This window comes from Malaclemys terrapin, chromosome 16 (assembly GCF_027887155.1).
Source record: "Malaclemys terrapin pileata isolate rMalTer1 chromosome 16, rMalTer1.hap1, whole genome shotgun sequence".
Classification (NCBI taxonomy): Eukaryota; Metazoa; Chordata; order Testudines; family Emydidae; genus Malaclemys; species Malaclemys terrapin.
In genome coordinates, this window is record NC_071520.1 from 11,713,921 (window position 1) to 11,731,619 (window position 17,699).

Here is a 17,699-nt window from a genome sequence, read left to right on the forward strand (position 1 = left end):
GAGCCTAGAGTTTGCATGTCATTGCCTTGTCCTGACACAAATGATGCAGGAGCAGAGAAAGCTGGTCATGTGTAATTCGTGTCTGTTTTTCTAGAGCTGGCTCAGCAACATCACCAAGTCTGTGTGCTCCAACGATGTTTCTCTGGCTGGCGGCAGGCCTGGGAGCACAGGAGAAGCATGCAAATCCACCAGGAGTGCATTGGTGAGCTAGCAGCAAGGGTGACCTTACGGAGAGTCTTCACACGCTGGAAGCATTGTATCCTTTGTGTATGCTGCCATAGAGGTGCCAGGTTCAAGATACTCCTGCAGGTGGACGGGGCAGATGAGCAATAATGTAAGAAGCAGCATTTGGGTCAGGCATGGTTGGATTGAGAAGCACTTGTTCATTAGAAAGGTGAAGGATAGTCCATAGCGAATGGGCATTGGAAGGGAGCAAGACTAGCACTTGGAACACATTAAGTAAAAACCTGTAGGGACTAGGATATGGCAGCAGGGAATTGCTGACAGTAGACAAGAGATGTGTCTTTTTAAACCAGTGAAGCCTCTAACAGCTTTGCTGCAACCAAAATGTCTCTATGTGCATACCAGTGCAGAAAACCCAACGCTAAAGCAAATGTGGACTGGAATTTAGTGCCTGTCCCTGAAGAAGAGGGTGTGTTGTGTGTGTCTATAAAAGATACTTTATTTTTAACTTGATGACAGATGTTGTACTGTGCATGGAAGAGACCTGGAAGCACAAGCTTGCAGAAAAGCATCACCGGCACCATCTGTTGGTAAGAGTTTTGTAATATCTCAGGTGAGAGGGAATCTAGGCTATTTGGAATGATTTCCCAGAGCCGCACCTAGCCACATGTGTGTTCATGTCAATGGTGAGTGTGTCATGCTTTAGGTGCTATGTATAGCATTTCCTTCCATGAAATGTTCAGCTCAGATACTAGGTGCACAGATTCAAACTGTCATGGAATCCACCAAACTCTCTGTACCTCAGGGTGTTGTGTGTAGAGAAGATAGATTCATAGACTTTAAGGCCAGAAAGGGACCATCATGATCATCTAGTCTGACCTCCTGCACATCACAGGCCACAGGACTTCACCAGCCATTCCTGTAATAGACCCATAACCTCTGGCTGACTTACTGAAGTCCTCAGATCATAATTTAAAGACTTCAAGTAACAGAGAATCCACCACTTACATTAGTTTATACCTGAAAGTGACCCATGTCCCATGCTGCAGAGGATGGCGAAACCCCCCAGGGTCTCTGCCAGTCTGATCCAGGGGAAAATTCCTTCCAGACCCCAAATATGGTGATCAGTGAGACCTTGAGCTTATGGGCAAGGCCCACCATCCAGACACCTGGGAAAGAATTCTCTGTAGTAACTCCGAACCCGCCCCATCTAGTGTCCCATCACTTCCCATTGGAGATATTTTGCTAGCAGTTGCAGATTGGCTACATACCATTGTAGGCAGTCTCATCATACCATGCCTTCTATAAACATATCAAGCTCAGTCTTGAAGGCAGTTAGGTTTTTTGCCACCACTGCTTCCCTTGAAAGGCTTTTCCAGAACATCACTCCTCTGATGGTTAGAAACCTTCATCTAATTTCAAACCTAAACTTGATGGCCAGTGATATCCATTTGTTCTTGTGTCCACATTGGTGCTTAACTTTAATAAGATAGAGGACTGACACTCATATCTTGATAGGAAATCTCATCTGAGACCTATCTTTCCAATCAAGAGCAAATCAAGTTATTGTTCCAATCAAGAAGCAAATTAACTCAGACCAGTTGGTCCCTCATGCGCACCCTGGCCCCTTCGCTCTGAAATAGCATCTTCCCCTTTTTATTCTAGTGATTTTTCTCACCTTTGCTACTTATGCAGGAGGATTACTGCCCCAGTGCCATGAGGATAAATGGCTTTGTTCCTGTTTACACTGCTGTGCTACAGGAGTCAATGTCTGTACTTCCTGTACTCCCCTCTTGAAGATTGAAAATCTTCCCTCTGTGATAATGCCATCATGTACCAGCCACCTGTGTGAGAGCCTATAAATGTCTCTTCTGCTTGGGGAGGGATAGGAGTTAGTCTTTTTTTTCCCTTTATCCTTAAAAGCACCCCCACTTCCCAACATAAATAAATTCCTTATCTCTGGCATTCACAGGGCCTCTGGCTTGTTGGAGCAGATATTATTCTGTAGTGTGAGGCAGTTTTGATCATCAAAAAAATGACCCTAAAGCCAGTGAGATTATATTTTGGAAATAGCAGTAGTAGTGTAACAGGAAGTGCTGGCCTTTTAAGGCAGGGTACATTCTCGGCACATAATTCCTCCCAGTTCAGCCCAGTATTGAGGCATTTTGGGATTTGTAGTTCAGTGAGACCATAAGAGTTAGAGGTCAGTAAAGAGCTGGGAGAGGGGAGAGCAGTATTTAAGCTCCCCTTTCCCAGTACAGAGAGATTTTGGGAAGGGATAGGTTGTGAGTCTCCCCTGCTTCAGGGTAGGAGCAAGTTGTGGGTCTCCAGTCAGACAGGGAAAGAGCAGGACCTGTTGATCTCTCCATTGAGAGAGGGTGTGGGAAGGGGCCTGGGCAGTGATTGCTGACAGAGCAAGGGAGAGAGCTGGATGACTCGAGAAGAAACCCGAGGAAGGGAGAGGTTTTTAATTTAGCTGGAGAGCTAAACTCTCCAACCAGGGGGAGGGAGCCTGAGGCTCGGCTATGTATCCATGACACGGCAGTAAGACTGACCATTACAAGTAGCAACAAAGCTGGATTCTACATGCCCAGCTTTGGCTATCTGTAAGGGGCAGCTGGTCCCAAGGGAAATTGGCTCTTGGCTGCTTGGTTATTCAGGCTACACAGTGAATGGTAAGTAAAATTCTGCTGATTGTTTTCTCAGCACTTTGGGTTTAATGCCTTGCGGAAGAACATTATAAATGCTCGTCTCCAGCAAATGAGAAGAAATTTGGCTCATCGGCAGCATCAAGTAATGGTGGGTTTAATTTGTGTTATGCTGTGTTTATATGAGACCTTTCCCTGAATGTTCCCACCTTCTCACACCTGTTCCTACAAAGTGTTCTCTAGTCAGTTGCATTGGTCCCTTGCTACCAGCAGTTTCAGAAAATATCTCCTGTGTAAGTCTAGGGTCAATCACAGACATGTTGGCCTAGTTATGTGTTGTCATACAGCCCCATTGTGAACCTCTTTGTAGCCAAGAAGATTTATAGCCTCTCTCTGTATGCAGGGAACAATTGGCTGTAACCCTGTGACAAGAAGTGGTTCAACTAAGCTCAGCAGAGTTGGCATTATAGCAGCACCTGGATGTAGCAACATTTCTATTTTCAATTGTTTGAGGACTCTAGGTCTGCATTAAAGACATTCAGAGCAGCTGGAAGAAAACAAAATTGTATCAGGCTTTTTAGACTGCTTTGTTTGGTATAGCAGCACAGTGTTCTTTAAGGAACACTCCCTCCAGAATGCTGTATTAGCAGAACATCTGCATCGTCATTCTTTTGGATTCTCCCGCTCTTGTTACCTGAGTTTTTCTATCTCTGCTGTTTTGCTCCAGTTGTTGCAGAGCTTCTGGAATCGCTGGAAGTGTCGGTTAGAACAGGAGGAGGAAGAGCATCAGCGGTCCCTGACGCTAGCAGCTCGCAACCACTACAGGTACTTCAGGGAAATATATTTTCAGATGCAACTAAAGAGCTGGAACTCATCAGCTCTTGGTTCTGATTTTAAATCTGGTAATACTTTAATGCGTGAGATCATCCTGGCACATTATGAAGAGTGGTCTAGTTCTGAACCATACCTCATTTGAGAAACATGGGAGGGAAATTGACATTGGTAAGCCATAAGCCTTGTCTAGGTTCACTTATTTAAAAAAAAAAATCTCCCACCAGTGTGTGGAGTACTAGTGTAGACACGGCATAGGCGGTTTTGTCACCAGGTTGCATAGACCTGCACTGAGCAGGGTTAGAAAACAGGGTGGTAAAACATCTTCCCTGTCTACATGAGTGCTATCACCATTGGAGCCTAGAGTGAGAGAGAGCATTTTTTGGGTAGGTGTTGTTAACTACCATAGAGGCTAAATTCCTCTTTCATCCCAGTGAAGATACTTATTCCAGGGTTGAGTGCATAATTATGAAGCAGTAGAAGAAACTTTTGCAACTATACCTGCCTAGATTGTGTTTTTAAATAAATATGTAACTTCTGCTTTTGTTGCCTTTCTTTTGGTGGGGTGGGACGAATCTATATGGCATACTTAAAGCACTTTAAGATAACACAATTATTTCCTGATTGAGACTGACTGTTCAGGACACTTAAGTTATATGGAGCTATCCAGGTCCCGAGCTGCTCTTTCAAATAGAGGGAGGCTGTTTGCTGAATAGTTGGGTTTTGTTTTTTTATTTCAGGGTAACGCTTCTGCACAAGTCTGTCAGGTTGTGGTTAAGGAATGCCAAGTGGAGGAAACACAGGCAGGTATGGAGTATTTGTCATGTTTAAGTAGCTCTTACACGAGATTCAACCCAAATGATTCTAAAAGCGGGAGGATGAAGGATGGGTGAATGTGCCAGTCATTTCTGTGGTGCAGCAGGTTCATAGGATAAAATGATGTCCTCTCTGATCAATAGTTTGTTGAAAGAATTGTACATCATCCAGTCAGAGCACTTCTCTGGGAACCAAAGCATGCTAATGTTGGTTGCTGGAGTTTCTAGGAAGAACAGAAAGCCTTGATTTATGACAGGAAGTTGATTTATGATCATTATTACTATTATTGTTTAGTTTCCAGTAGTGCCCACACTGTAAGCCTTGTTTTGAAATATTACTTTGTTCTGAGCGCAGCCTCCAGAATCAGTTGGAAACGTTGAGCTAATTGGGTGGAATTGCTTTTCCACCTCCTTCCCTGTGAGAAGTATGGAGTAGAGTTTTATAAAGACTAGAAACAAACCCCAAAAGCTAGGTACACATAACACTTCTATGTTAAGTAGGATAGTTTAGTTCAGATGGCCTTGTTGTGGTAGTCCCTTGGGAAGGGAGCACTGTTCTGAAATGAAACCAAGCCTGTCATTTGCTTTTTAGATGCAATATGCCAAAGCTGACAGTCACTATGGAAGAGTGATCTTGCCTGTCACCTTCCAGGCCTGGAAGAGGTTTAAGAACTATCAACGCTGGTGGAGAGAGATGAAGGAAACGGCATCATGCTTTCATAGGTACAGTGGATTGTTCTTATGGACTGACTTTAAAGAGTATGTGCATTGGGCTGCAGCAACCAGTGACGTGTAACTAAGACTAAAATGTGTTGTACAATCCACTTAGGTCATCCCATGAAAAGAAAAGGTGACTTACTGGAACCTGTCGTTCTTCAGTAGTTGCCCCTGCGCCTTCCCACACGTTGTTCCCTTACATCTTGACACCAAGGGTTACAGAATCTCACAGGTGGGAATGCTCAGAGGGTTTGAAGAAATAGTTATGTTACTTTGGATAACAAAAGAATCTGGCTGTTGAGAGGCAGTGTGGTCTAGTGAATTGAGATGAGACAGAGGCAGGAACCCGTGATGTCTCATTTTGGCTCTGACACTGACTTGGAGCTTGTCTGCACATAAACTGGAACCGCTGCAAGTGGAATCACATTGTTTGCAATTCACACCTTTATTTACTTTGATGTAACTTTGTGCATGGGCACTCTGCATTGGTTTAAAGCTAGTTTACATCATTTCAGTTGGCTCCTGTTATTTACCAGGGACAATATTTACCATGAGCAAGCTAAACTGCTATAAGCCAAGTTTAAACTAGTGCAGTGTCCATGCAAATTTGTACTCATTTAAACTAAATTACAACATCACAGCTTTAGTTAAACCGAAGCAACTTCTGTGTATAGACAAGCCCCAAATGTATAACTTAAGTGAGTAAAAATCAATGTTGGTCACAGTGAACTAAGTATCCAGCTGCAGACTTGCACTAAAATAACTAACCTCCAACCAATGTAGTTATTCTGCTTCCAGTTTCTGTATAGATAAGTCCTTGTATTGTTGCCTTGGCACGTCACTAATGGCTTTCCTTCTCCAGAGGAGCTCAGCACCCCGCTCTCCCACTGAAATAAACAGACGCCGGGGGTGCTCATCACCTCTGAAAGTTAGGCCACTAACCTGTCCCTCAGTTTCCCCACCTGTAAAGTAGGGATAATGAAATTATTAGCCTACTTCACTGGGATGTTGTGGTGGTTGGTTAATGGTTTGTACAGTGGGTTGAGGATATAAAATGCTATATTTTTTCAGTACATTGTTATCTTCTTTTCACTTCTGTAATGATGGGGGGGGAAAAGTGAGAAAAATACTACTTTTTAGAGATTTTAAAAGAACTTTTGTGGGCTCTTATTGTGTGCATGAATTCAGTCCTGACTCTGAGCTGGCAGGGGTGTGATGCAACTAAACGTAAGCATTGCTTCAGTTTTCTGATTAGAAAGCACATGACAAAGCACAGCTTCTCTAAAGAGGGGCTGTGTCCAGACCTAGATTCCTACAATGGACTCTCTCCTGGGAAGCATTTTTCCTTTTAAGTCAGAAGAAAAACATTTTTTTTAACACTGACTCCTCCTTCTCAGCATGCCTGGGCCCTGTACCCAGATGGCTTTTAAGTTATTTTTATGGGCTAGAAATGATTACGTCCTAGGTTGATGAATTTCTGCCATCAAAAGCCAGGCTGCACAGCTTAAAAACAAGCCACAGAGCCCCTTGGTACTGTTTTAGAAGATACCTTGCTTTTTAGGAGACACAGATGTAGATTTGGAGGGTGGCTTGAGTAATGAGGACAGCTGCTCTTCTGAAAGCAATTGGAGGAGTTTGTTTTGGCTAAGTCGGAGTGCAGCTGTGGCACACTGGAGATCAGAATAAAGAGCAGGCCCAAAGCCCATATTTTTCTAGCTCAGGAGGCTAATGAGTAGGGTTACCATACGTCCGGATTTTCCCGGACATGTCCGGCTTTTGGGGGCTCAAATCCCCGTCCGGGGGGAAATCCCCCAAAAGCCGGGCATGTCCGGGAAAATCGGGAGGGAGGGCTGGGCTGGGGTTGCGGGGCCGGGCGCGCGGTGCCGGGCTGGGAGCCGGGCCGGGGCCGCGGGGTCGGGCCGCCGAGGGGGTGCGCGGGGCCGGGGGGTCGGGCCGGGAGCCGGGCCGCCGGGGGGGTGCGCGGGGCCGGGAGCCGGGCCGCCGGGGGGGTGCGCGGGGCCGGGAGGTCGGGCCGGGAGCCGGGCCGCCAGGGGGTGCGTTGGGCCGCGGGGCCGGGAGCCGGGGAGTCGGGCCGGGAGCCGGGCCGCCGGGGGGGTGCGTTGGGCTGCGGGGCCGGGAGCCGGGGGGCCGGGAGCCGGGCCGCCGGGGGGGGGGGGGTGCGTTGGGCCGCGGGGCCGGGAGCCGGGGGGTCGGGCCGGGAGCTGGGCCGCCGGGGGGGGGGGTGCGTTGGGCCGCGGGGCCGGGAGCCGGGGGGTCGGGCCGGGAGCCGGGCCGCCGGGGGGGTGCGCTGGGCCGCCGGGGCCGGGATCCGGGGGGTGCGCTGGGCCGCCGGGGCCGGGATCCGGGGGGTGCGCTGGGCCGCCGGGGCCGGGAGCCGGGGGGTGTGCTGGGCCGCCAGGGGCCGGCTGGCAGTGCTGGGCGGGCCGGGGGTGGTCGGCCGGGGGCCGGGGCCGGCACCCCAGGGCCGCAGCCGACCCAGGCTGGAGCCGCCGGGGGGCCAGCCTGGGCCGCACCTCCTCCCCCCACACCGCCCCTTACCTGCCCAGGCTTCCCGCGAATTAAATGTTCGCGGGAAGCAGGGGAGGGGGCGGAGACTTTGGGGAGGGGGCGGAGTTGGGGCGGGGGAGGGGGCGGGGCTGGGGGCGGGGCCAGGGCCCCGTGGAGTGTCCTCCTTTTGGAGGCACAAAATATGGTAACCCTACTAATGAGGTGATTAAAGGAAAATTGGCTGCTGATATGTAGCTTGTGTCTCCTCATCGAGAAAAGGGGTTGAACATATGAGGGAATGGGGAAAGATTTTTAAAGGCACAAATGACTGTTAGGTGAATGTTGCCTCTTAACCTGAATGGTTAGCCAATATTTGGGGCCTTGCCTGATTTGTTTGAGTTAGGAGGAGAAAATTATTGAGTCAGGTATTTGTTTGATGCAGTTATGTTTATTTACAAAGAAGGTACACACAGTCTCATTGCCCTGAACGCAGGGAACAAGGAACAAACAAGAGGCAGTTTCCGAATCCAAAAATCGAAGCCTGCTTTTCAAACAGTTCTGTGTGCAGAAGAAGTTCTCTCTCTTGGCTTCCTCCTAGGGCCACACTCATCGGTGCTTATCTCGCTTTCTGATCCTGTCTCCTTCTGACACACGTAGCTCCACCACTCAGTGCCCCAGCCCCTGCATTTGTAATCAGTCTATAGATACCATCTTATTCTCCCTGAGTTAGTTATTGCTGTGGCGTTCCCGTGCTGTCCAGGGCCTTGGGTGGCACCTTCTGTTGTTGTTTACTCCTTAAAGATCTTAATTACTACTTTCATTTAGTCTGAATGAAAGATGGGTAGTGTGACCATCAGCTTCAACAAGGTCTGTGATTACCCCTAAATCAAACATGCTTGCTGGTAGCCACCAACACCCTCCATCACAACACGCCTAAACCCTATTGATTTTCAACCTATTAAATTGCTGTTTGTACCTTTGAAAACATCTAATAAACTACAGTAGCCTCCTGCTCAGAAGTTACCTGGTCAGCCCTGAGTCATCTTCCAGTTGTGTTGAGGCTAGGGAAGGGCTGGGACCTGTTGGCAGGTTAGGAAATATATCCAGGTTAAAGAGTTTTGGAAACAGCTCCTCCTTGGAACTGCTGCTGCAGTCGGAGATTGGTGCTGTTCCAGTTGGGCTGCGGCCTACGCTTCTGGACTGGTAAATTTTCACAGCAGTTGGGCAACGTGTGTGTGCAATGTATAGTGTTATTACCCCTTCCCTAGATCTCTCCTCCATATATATATATTGTGCTTTACGTCAGTGGTACCCAAACTTTTTAGTAAGGGGATCCACCAACTGCATTTTGTCGTTTCTGGGTACCCACCATTATGAATGGTGTGTGTGTGTGTGTGTGTGTGTTCCTGTTTACTATTTTTAAATCTTTTATTAATTGAAACACAAAAGAAAAACAAAATCCCCTCCCCTTGCTCTTAGTTTCCCAGCCCTGTCTCCTCTTGTGGCTAGAGAACTCTAATAGGGCTCCTGGTACACCCCATTACTCCTTCAAGTAAGAGTGAAGACAGGCTACAACAGAAAACACAAAAGAGCCTTCCAGGCTGTCTCTGTGCTGGGTAGCAATTAGCCTCTCCAAGATCCTCTCATATCTGGGGGCTGTACTGAAACAGACTCCAAAAAAACAGATTCCTCTCCCAGCAAGGGGGCCATGCAATCCCAGTCTTCCCTTGTATCAAGGTGAGGAGAGCATCCCTGGTCCCCCATCCCTGGCCTGGCCTGGTCCCATCCTGCCCGCAAGTCCCCTGCTCAGCTCATCCTGCTCCCGCAACCCCAGCTGGCCTCTCTCTTCCTGCAGCCAGGCCACCGTTGTTACCGTGCTGATGACTTTCTACTTGCTTGGTCCAGCCACTTCCTCTGCGCTGCTGCTGCTGCCCATAGTCCGCTCTCCATATTGCTGCCTGCTGTCCAGGGGAAGTGAGAGCAGGATCTGGGTGGCAGCAGCAGAGTGGAGGAAGAGACTGGAGCCAGCAAGTGGACAGTCCTCAGCCAGTCCTCAACTCGTGTGTGCCCTGGGATGCTTTCTCTATGCTGCTGCCTATGTTAAGTGAGAGTGGGGGTCAGGCGGAAGCACTTCCAGGGCATGTGCGGAGCTGGGACAGGCTGCTGACTGTCCGCTTGCTGGCTCTGTTGACTTCCTCTGCATTGCTGCTGCTGTCCGGATCCTGCTCCCCACACTGCTACCTGCTGCCCAGGGGAAGTGAGAGTGCTGGGGTGGGGGCACATCTCTAGGGTACAGATAACCCAATCCTCTAGTGGGTCAGGACCCACTATGTGGAAATCACTGCTTTACCTTTTGAAACACTTTACAAACATGTCCCCATATACCCTTGCAAGGGAGGTAGGAAGGCAGGCAGGCAGGCAAGTCTATTATCCCATTTTATAGAGGAGGAAACTGAGACTGCAAGATTAAATGATTTGCCCAAGGTTACGCAGTGAGGCATTGGCAGAGAAGTGACTAGAACACAGGAGGCCATTTGGTCCAGTGCTTAGACCACTCTGCCTCCTATACGTTTTTGTCTTGATATTTTTCTGCAAGTCCATTTTACAACATTTGCTAAATTTGTAACTCAAACCACTGTCACAAAAAGAAAAGAAAAAGAAGTTGTTGTGCCTGTCTTTGAACATGACAAATCATAGATTAAGGTCTGTCTGTGTGTGGAGGTAGCAGGGCTGCGTTTATAGCTTTTGAAGAAGCAGCACAAGGTTATATTATATCATTTGCTTTCAGATATATTGTCAATGAGGGAACTGGAAATTAGAATAATCTGGGTGGAAATAGGAAATTCTAGCAAATTCAGCAGAACAATAAATGTCTTCTTAACATTCAGTAGTCTAAGTGGGATTTCAAGGAGCAGTGGAATAGACTGTATACTTGTGTGTGTGTGTGTGTGTGTGTGTGTAATTATTTTTTAAAAATCCATGGAATAAAGAGGTGTAATTGACTTCTAAAACAGTCTTGCCTGATGCTATAAAATCAAAGCAACTGTATAACAAATGGTTTCAATTTGGACAGACTGTCATTGTCATCAGAGCCCATAAGGCCAGTCCCTTAGATGTTAGACAGGATTCATTGGTTCCACTGACATTCTTCATTCTTGCTTGCAGGGAATTGTTGATGAGACAGGTATTTGACACGTGGTGGCTGAGTGCATGTCAGCATCGAGAGAACCATACGAGAGAGAGAATGGTAAATGCAGCGCTTTCCCTTGGACTTCACCAAGGGGATAGATGGAACAGTTTCCTGATCACCTCCTGTGAACATGAGCAGCACAAGATGGGCTTGCACCCGTTGCTATTCCACATGAGACGCTTTCCTGTGTCCATCACCACTTCTGAGGAAGCTTGCCCTGCTGCTCATTACAGCCTATATCATGAGTTCACCAATTTTCTCCTGTCTGTTGCAGGCCATTCTTCACTCTAAGCAGCAGGTGTTGGTTCGTTTCTGGTGCTCCTGGCGCAGGAGAACAGCGGTGTGTTTGGAGGAGCGAGAGAGCACGGCTCTTGCCCATGATCATTACTGCCACCTGTTGCTGCGGAAGACTTTCCATTTCTGGAAGAAGATCGTTCAGGAGATCAAATCAGAGTAAGAGGCAGTTTGAAAGGGAGACTGATCCTGATTCAGTCTCAAAATTGGCCCCTTTCACAAAGGAGTTTCTGATTCACACCAACTCTGACCCCTCACATGTTTTAGAAGCTGTTAGCACATCCTAAATGTTTACCTATTTAATAAATGTACTTTCCCAGCACAATAGCAAATGTGGATTCAGGCTTGGTGCTAGAGAAGCACAATAGGTCTGGGTCAGTAAGAGAATTGTCTGGTCTGTTTTTCCTTTAGGAGGATCAAGGAGGTGAAAGCTATTAGGTTTCACTATTCAAAGTGCCTGCAGTGGTCTTGGAGCAAGTGGAGAAAGGTGAGAATTTGAGCAGGTAGAGTGTTCTGAATCCTCCTCTATTTATAGATTACCTGTGCTCATCATTTAGCTGCTTAACAGACACCATATCAAAGGCATTGTATGGTCATAATACTAGTTAATCTTGGGCTACCCTAACCAAAGGCTGCTCTCTCCAAGGAGGGGTAAAACACTGCAATAAGGGAGGAGTAGGAATAGTGTGGGAAGATGAGAGGGAGTTCTTTGTTTGTCCTGCGTTGCTCCCCTGCTCGCAGAGGCGGGGAGGGCAGGACTGTGGCTCAGTGGTGTTACCCAGACAGTGGTTTCGGGACTATTTATATGAATGTGCGTGTGAAGGCTTCCCCGACCATTAGCACTCTCTGTGCTTCCCAGAGCATCACTTAAGTGCTCCAGTCCCTGAGGGGAACTCCTGGGAAATACCACACAGTGCTTTCTGTTCTCAGGAAAGTTTTTATTAAATAACCCTTTTTAGAAAGATGATAGTTAAATATTACACCAATCTCTAGCTCTGTGATGATTGGTACCTTCATGAAACATTATCTCCAGTTCACAGAACCTTGTGGCAACCTTCTGATTGTAACAGTTCTTCCTGTCTCTTGTGAATGGGATATTAGCAAAAAGCATGTCCGCTGCTGTTTCAACCAGCCTGACTTCAATAAAGACTGTTACTCCAAGGGCACCCTGGTGCACCCTTTACGGGAGCCTAGTGCTCTTTCACTGCTACAACCATTCTAGGACAATACACACTGCTGGCTGGAAGTGGCAGCCCAGCTAGCATGCTGCAGATACATTAAGTGGGAGAAGGGTCATATCATCATCCCCATGGCAAATCCCAAAGGCTTATGGCCTCCTTGCAAATTGAGTGCCACCTGGATCAATCTCTGATCAAGTGCTTAAGGTGGTCTGATTGCGTATTCAATTTATGTCCATCACTAGCAATCATGTAGTGCCACCAAAGCTTTTGGTGCCACATGATTGTCGGCGTTGTAGCGGCATTCCTTGGTGTACACACTACAAAATTTGTTGCTTTTTCATTCCTATAATATGTGCAAAGCAAGAAAGCCACCAAAACCAAACCAGTGCTGATGAAGGTGGCTGCTGGGTTCGGCACTGAATATCCTAGTTTCTGATCTTGTCCTGCCACTTGATATGGAGCAGCTGACAGAGACAGCAAGAATTTAAAATTTCAGTCTCTTGTGTTCTTCAGCCTTTCTTGGGGCCCACGTTTCACAAGGAGGGTCATATGCTGTTTGGCATATCAGCCTCAGGGATGATAGCCTTTTCCCAGAATATAAAGATTTGCTGATCTAGTGGTTGGAGAAGCAGGGCTGTCAGACTTGTGTTGCTGGGGGTCATAGGCGGGAGTGGGGTTTCTGTTGTCTTGTTAACTGGCACCAAAGTAAGCCATAAGGAAATCCAAGATCTGTGTCCTCTTCGTGTGAGGGGAACAAAGTCAGCACTGCACTTCCCTTTTTTTGAACAATCTGATTGCAGGGTCCCTTTTCCCTAAATTACCCTTATATTATTAAATAAATCCTGGCATCTGAGTATTCTCCAGCTGCATTGTTACTGCTAGTGAGGTGTATCTCATGAGCCATGGGGGGAGGGCTGGACCTTTAATTTATTTGGGCTCTGCCCTACATATGACTTGTCATCAGATCCCAGGTATTAGATTTAGGCTTGGTTTGGTGGTTGGGTGATGAGACCAGGAATCATGTGACAGTAGTCTGCGGCTTCCTATGAGAGAGAGCCTTCTCCGTCAGAGAGAGGAAGGTCGGGGCTAGGAAAGGCCATGGGGAAGTTTCTCCAGAGATGAGCAGAGTCTGGAGTAGGCCTGGAAGAGCTCTCCTGTTCAGAGAGAGCTGAGAGTTAACTGGGGCCTGAAGCCACAATGCAAGGGTACCTGGGAGACAGACAATCAGGGAAGTTCTCTCAGCGGATCTAGAGGGGACCAGGGTCAAAGAGGAGCAGGGGAAGGATTTTCCATACAAGCCATAGGGAAAGGCCTGACTGAAGTGACCTGCAGTGACAGGTGGGAGCAGAAGCTGTAAGGGGAACAACAGCCTTGAGAAGAAGACACTTGAGGCTATACCATGCAGCAGAACCTGGGTTTTGGAATGAGCAGTTGAGCCCAGCAAAGTGCTGAAGAAACTGTGGAATGGGGGACAGAGTGGTTCTGGTTTAAGGTGACATTGGAACTGTTTTAATAGATGAGCCCCCAAGAAGGGGGGGTGTTTAACTTGCACAAGAGCCTAGGGGGCAGTTTGAGAACCTGAAGGGGGAAACTGAGGCAGCAGCAAGGTCTGGTTCCAGTTCAGGTAAGACCATGTTACGCTGTTCTATGGGAGTGATGCTTCCTTGGAGGTTGGGGATCATAGGCGGGTAACTCCTCTTCTCTTTCTCTTCCCACACAGTTTTGATTTTCTTTTTTGCTTGTAGTATGTGGGACATCGGTCTAAGAAGTGGAAGACGTTGGTGCGAGCAGACATGTATTATCATCACTCACTGCTGGCCAGGGTTTTGGCTGCCTGGAAGGTAGGAGGATTATGTTTGTTTCATTGCTGAAGCTTGCTGTGTCTGCACCTGCCACTCTGAGGAGGGAATGCCTGGTCTGCGTATGTGTTTGACTTTAGGGTCCACACAAAGAGTATGAGGCCTAATGCTGCTACCGCTACCGGAGAGTCTCCCTTGAGCTCCATTGGTGGAGCCCTGTGTTTTTGGAGTACAGAGCTCTGAGGTCTCTCCTGGCTTGTGTGGCTGTATATATGTGATATGTAGATAGTGCCAGTCACTCAGGATGGCAAATCCCAGGTTGCTAATGTATAATTGCTATTGAGAGTAACAAGAGGAGTTCTAAACTCTGGTGGCTGCAGCTTCTGCATCTGCTCCTGGACAGCTGCTGCTGAGAGTTCCCCAGAGAACTCCTCACCATAGTGTTCCTAACAGCTAGGGGAAGTCTCACTTCACCACTGCTTTCCTTGCAGAGTTACCAGCAGAACATACAGTGCATTCTACGCCAAGTCGATGAAAAGGATGAGGAGCGTAATAGGGCGCTGTTGCGGTAAGCCTGCCCCTCCCCATGCAACTCTCGAAAGAAGCAGCTTGCCCTAGACCTCCTTGACTGGCACATTCACTAATTCCTGAGCTTTTGACACTGAGAACTAACTCTCCCCTGCTTCACTGTTTTTCTGCATCTCAGCCAAACTAAAAGGAATGGTAACATTCTCATGGGACTCGATGCTGGCTGTGACCTTCTTGTGGCTACGTAGGGTTGTGAGGCACCTCGCGACCACCTGCTTTTAGCATGCGTAAGCCTTGCCTGGGCCTCTCAAGGGTCAACTCCCCAGCTCCACGGGCAACATGAGCACTCCCTTCTAGGCCTCACCAGCCCCTCTCTCTCTCTCTACAGGCTAGCAATGGGCACACTCCAACCCTCGAGCCCTCCAAGTGTCTCCCTGGTGTGTCCAGCCCCTGGTGCACTGGACACTCACAGTATTCACAGATTTGCTGCTTCCAACGAAACAGTAAACCTCAGTTTATCAGTTCCACCTCAGATCACCGCTCCTCTGAACACACTAGCACTTAGATATGTTTATAGTAAAATCAAGTATACGTTTATTTAACAAAGCATAGAGATTGAAATAATAGAAGTAGAAGTATTGGAAACATTTGGTTATGTGTGAAATAAAATCATAACATATTCTAGATCTTAGAGTTAATTAACTAGATGCTCTCAAGTCTTGTAGAGGAACGCTCATCCTTGCAGTGCTTCACAGCCAGATTGGCAGTGACCCTCCTTTCATGACACACACTGTCAACTTGCCTCCTAGGGAAGGCCCCAGTATATTTCCCCCCCACACCCCCAAACACATACCAGTCCCATCCTTTGTCTTTATTCATAAACAGGGCTCCCTCTTCCCCCCACTGTTTGTTTCATCTTGTAGATTTCCTTTCTTGTAGATTTCGTAATCTCTTCTTTTGCCTGTGGCTCAGTATGCAAGTAGGCATAGAGTGCGAAGCATACAGTATACAAATGACCAGACAGACAGATAACTGTCTGCTGCCTCCTGCCTGAAAGGAACATCTCTGACATATGTCACTTCCTGGTGACCTGCCTTAACTCCAAGACCTTAAGAACATAATTTTCAGTAGAGATACATAACTCCTTAAATATTATCCTTACATGCATTTTGCTATGATGACGACCAGAGCGCTATTGGCTCTCAGGAGAGACTTCACATGCTACCATTTGATGAGCTATTGTGCATATATCCCAGCAGGTCCCTCTTTGTGCCAGTTGGCATCAAGAAATCCCTGGGTGACTTTGCCCATTATGCACCAGTCTCTCAAAGCATCTTTTGTCCCGTTTCAAAGCCTTCTCCTTGTGGCATAACTTTTCTTGTGGTGCCTGCTGGAGCCACAACTCAGAACAAATGTAGGATCAGACCCCAATAAACATATTGGCTAGTAAACTATATCCTGTACTTGCAGTGGATGGACTCTGCTATGATCTTAGTGATGGTGCCCTTGGAGCAGATATAGTTTGTCTTGTTTCTTACAGGTGGCAGGACCAGGAAGGGCATTGGTCACCCTGCATTATCTGCAGTCACTTTAGGTTTTTTTATCAACTGGGAACTGTGTTTTGCTGCTGTTTTTTCAGTGCCTGGCTGCACTTGTGGGCATGATGTCAGGTGCTTGGCTATGTTTAAGACACTAGAAATAAAGGTGGGTTTGTGGATACAGCAATTTTTTGGGTTCCTCTCCATGAATGGAAAGGTGCCAAAGGTCGAGCCAGCTTCCAAGAGGAGGGGAAAAGTATGTGGTGAAAATCACTGTTGATCTCTAGGTTTCTGTTTCCCACTTTGTCCTTAGACAGGTGCTGAGTATCTGGAGAGAAAATACTGTTGCCCTTGTGAGTGAAGCTAAGAAAGCTGTACAGGCAGAACGGCACTACAGGAGATCAACTCTCTCAAAGGTGGGATCTGCGTAGGGGGCTTGGAGGCCATTTTAGCCAGGAAGTAGAGCTAGTCCAACAGGAGTCACTTCAGGGAATAATACAGTAGTACTTAGTCGGGGGAAGCTTACAGCTTCGCATAGGAGCCACTACAAAGAAGGATGCAGAAGCTGGGGAACTTGCTGCTCTGAGTCCCAGCCTATCTCAGCAGGAGTCTCTGCCGGCACTGGCTGTGAGGGAGTCCACAGCTTTTCACTATCCCATTTCCTGGAAGGGAATAGCATGGCAGCTTTGGCTGTGTGGAGGAAAACTCCTTCAAAAAAGGCAAAGGGGATATGGGTCGAATGGCTGCTCTTAGGAACCCTGCTCTGGGGGCATAGAATTTCCATTAGTGGAGGGTTTCCCCACACCTGCTGCAGTTCACTTGAGTGATGGGGTGACAGGGTGTTTGTGGTACTGGTGATGTGGGGCACTTGACTTCAATTCTAACCTCCAAAGAGTACTGCGGTATTAGTTTGTATCCTGTCCCTCTGCTCTAACTCCCTAGGTGCTACTCCAGTGGAGGGACACTACCTGTCTGCGGGTGTATTGCCGTCAGCAGGAGGCAGCAGCTCTGAGGCAGGCCAGGAGGTGTTTGGATATGGGTGAGCCTCGGGGATGAGGAATGTAAAGCACTCTCACTGTGTTAGAGCAGCGTGTGGCTTTGTTGCATGAATTCTGACACTCATTTGTTGGTGTGTGAATCCGAGACGCACACATCTCTGTAAGGCAACCATGTATTTGCTCTGCATAGATGAGATGAACTGGGTCAGTCATGATGACTGTGTGGTAGTGACATTGTTCTACAGGGTTTCCTGCAATGTAATGGGTGTTCATGGGTTGACTAGCTGTGTGCAAATTAAGAGATCATTCCTAGGGTACGAGGGATGGTCTACTGGATAGGACATTGGCCCAGGATTCAAGCAATTTGCCACAGGCTTCTTGTGTGACCTTGGGCCAGGCACTAAATCTACCCTGAGCCTCAGTTCCTCATCTATAAAATAGGAATAACACTTCCTCCTCGCAAGGGTGT

At 47.7% G+C, this 17,699-nt stretch overlaps 1 protein-coding gene across 3 annotated transcripts in view; it reads left to right on the forward strand.

Moving 5' to 3' along the window:
* The window catches only part of SFI1 (SFI1 centrin binding protein), a 50,279-nt gene that overhangs the window by 15,595 nt on the left and 16,985 nt on the right, over positions 1–17,699 (forward strand). For all 3 annotated transcript variants that reach the window (XM_054006023.1, XM_054006021.1, XM_054006022.1), the window contains exons 10-22: positions 95–256; positions 703–773; positions 2,890–2,982; positions 3,559–3,656; positions 4,403–4,469; positions 5,070–5,200; positions 10,868–10,949; positions 11,167–11,345; positions 11,598–11,673; positions 14,113–14,208; positions 14,658–14,734; positions 16,546–16,648; positions 17,175–17,271. In XM_054006023.1, the coding sequence (XP_053861998.1) occupies positions 95–256; positions 703–773; positions 2,890–2,982; positions 3,559–3,656; positions 4,403–4,469; positions 5,070–5,200; positions 10,868–10,949; positions 11,167–11,345; positions 11,598–11,673; positions 14,113–14,208; positions 14,658–14,734; positions 16,546–16,648; positions 17,175–17,271 (1,332 nt within the window). The remainder of the gene's footprint in view (positions 1–94; positions 257–702; positions 774–2,889; positions 2,983–3,558; positions 3,657–4,402; positions 4,470–5,069; positions 5,201–10,867; positions 10,950–11,166; positions 11,346–11,597; positions 11,674–14,112; positions 14,209–14,657; positions 14,735–16,545; positions 16,649–17,174; positions 17,272–17,699) is intronic.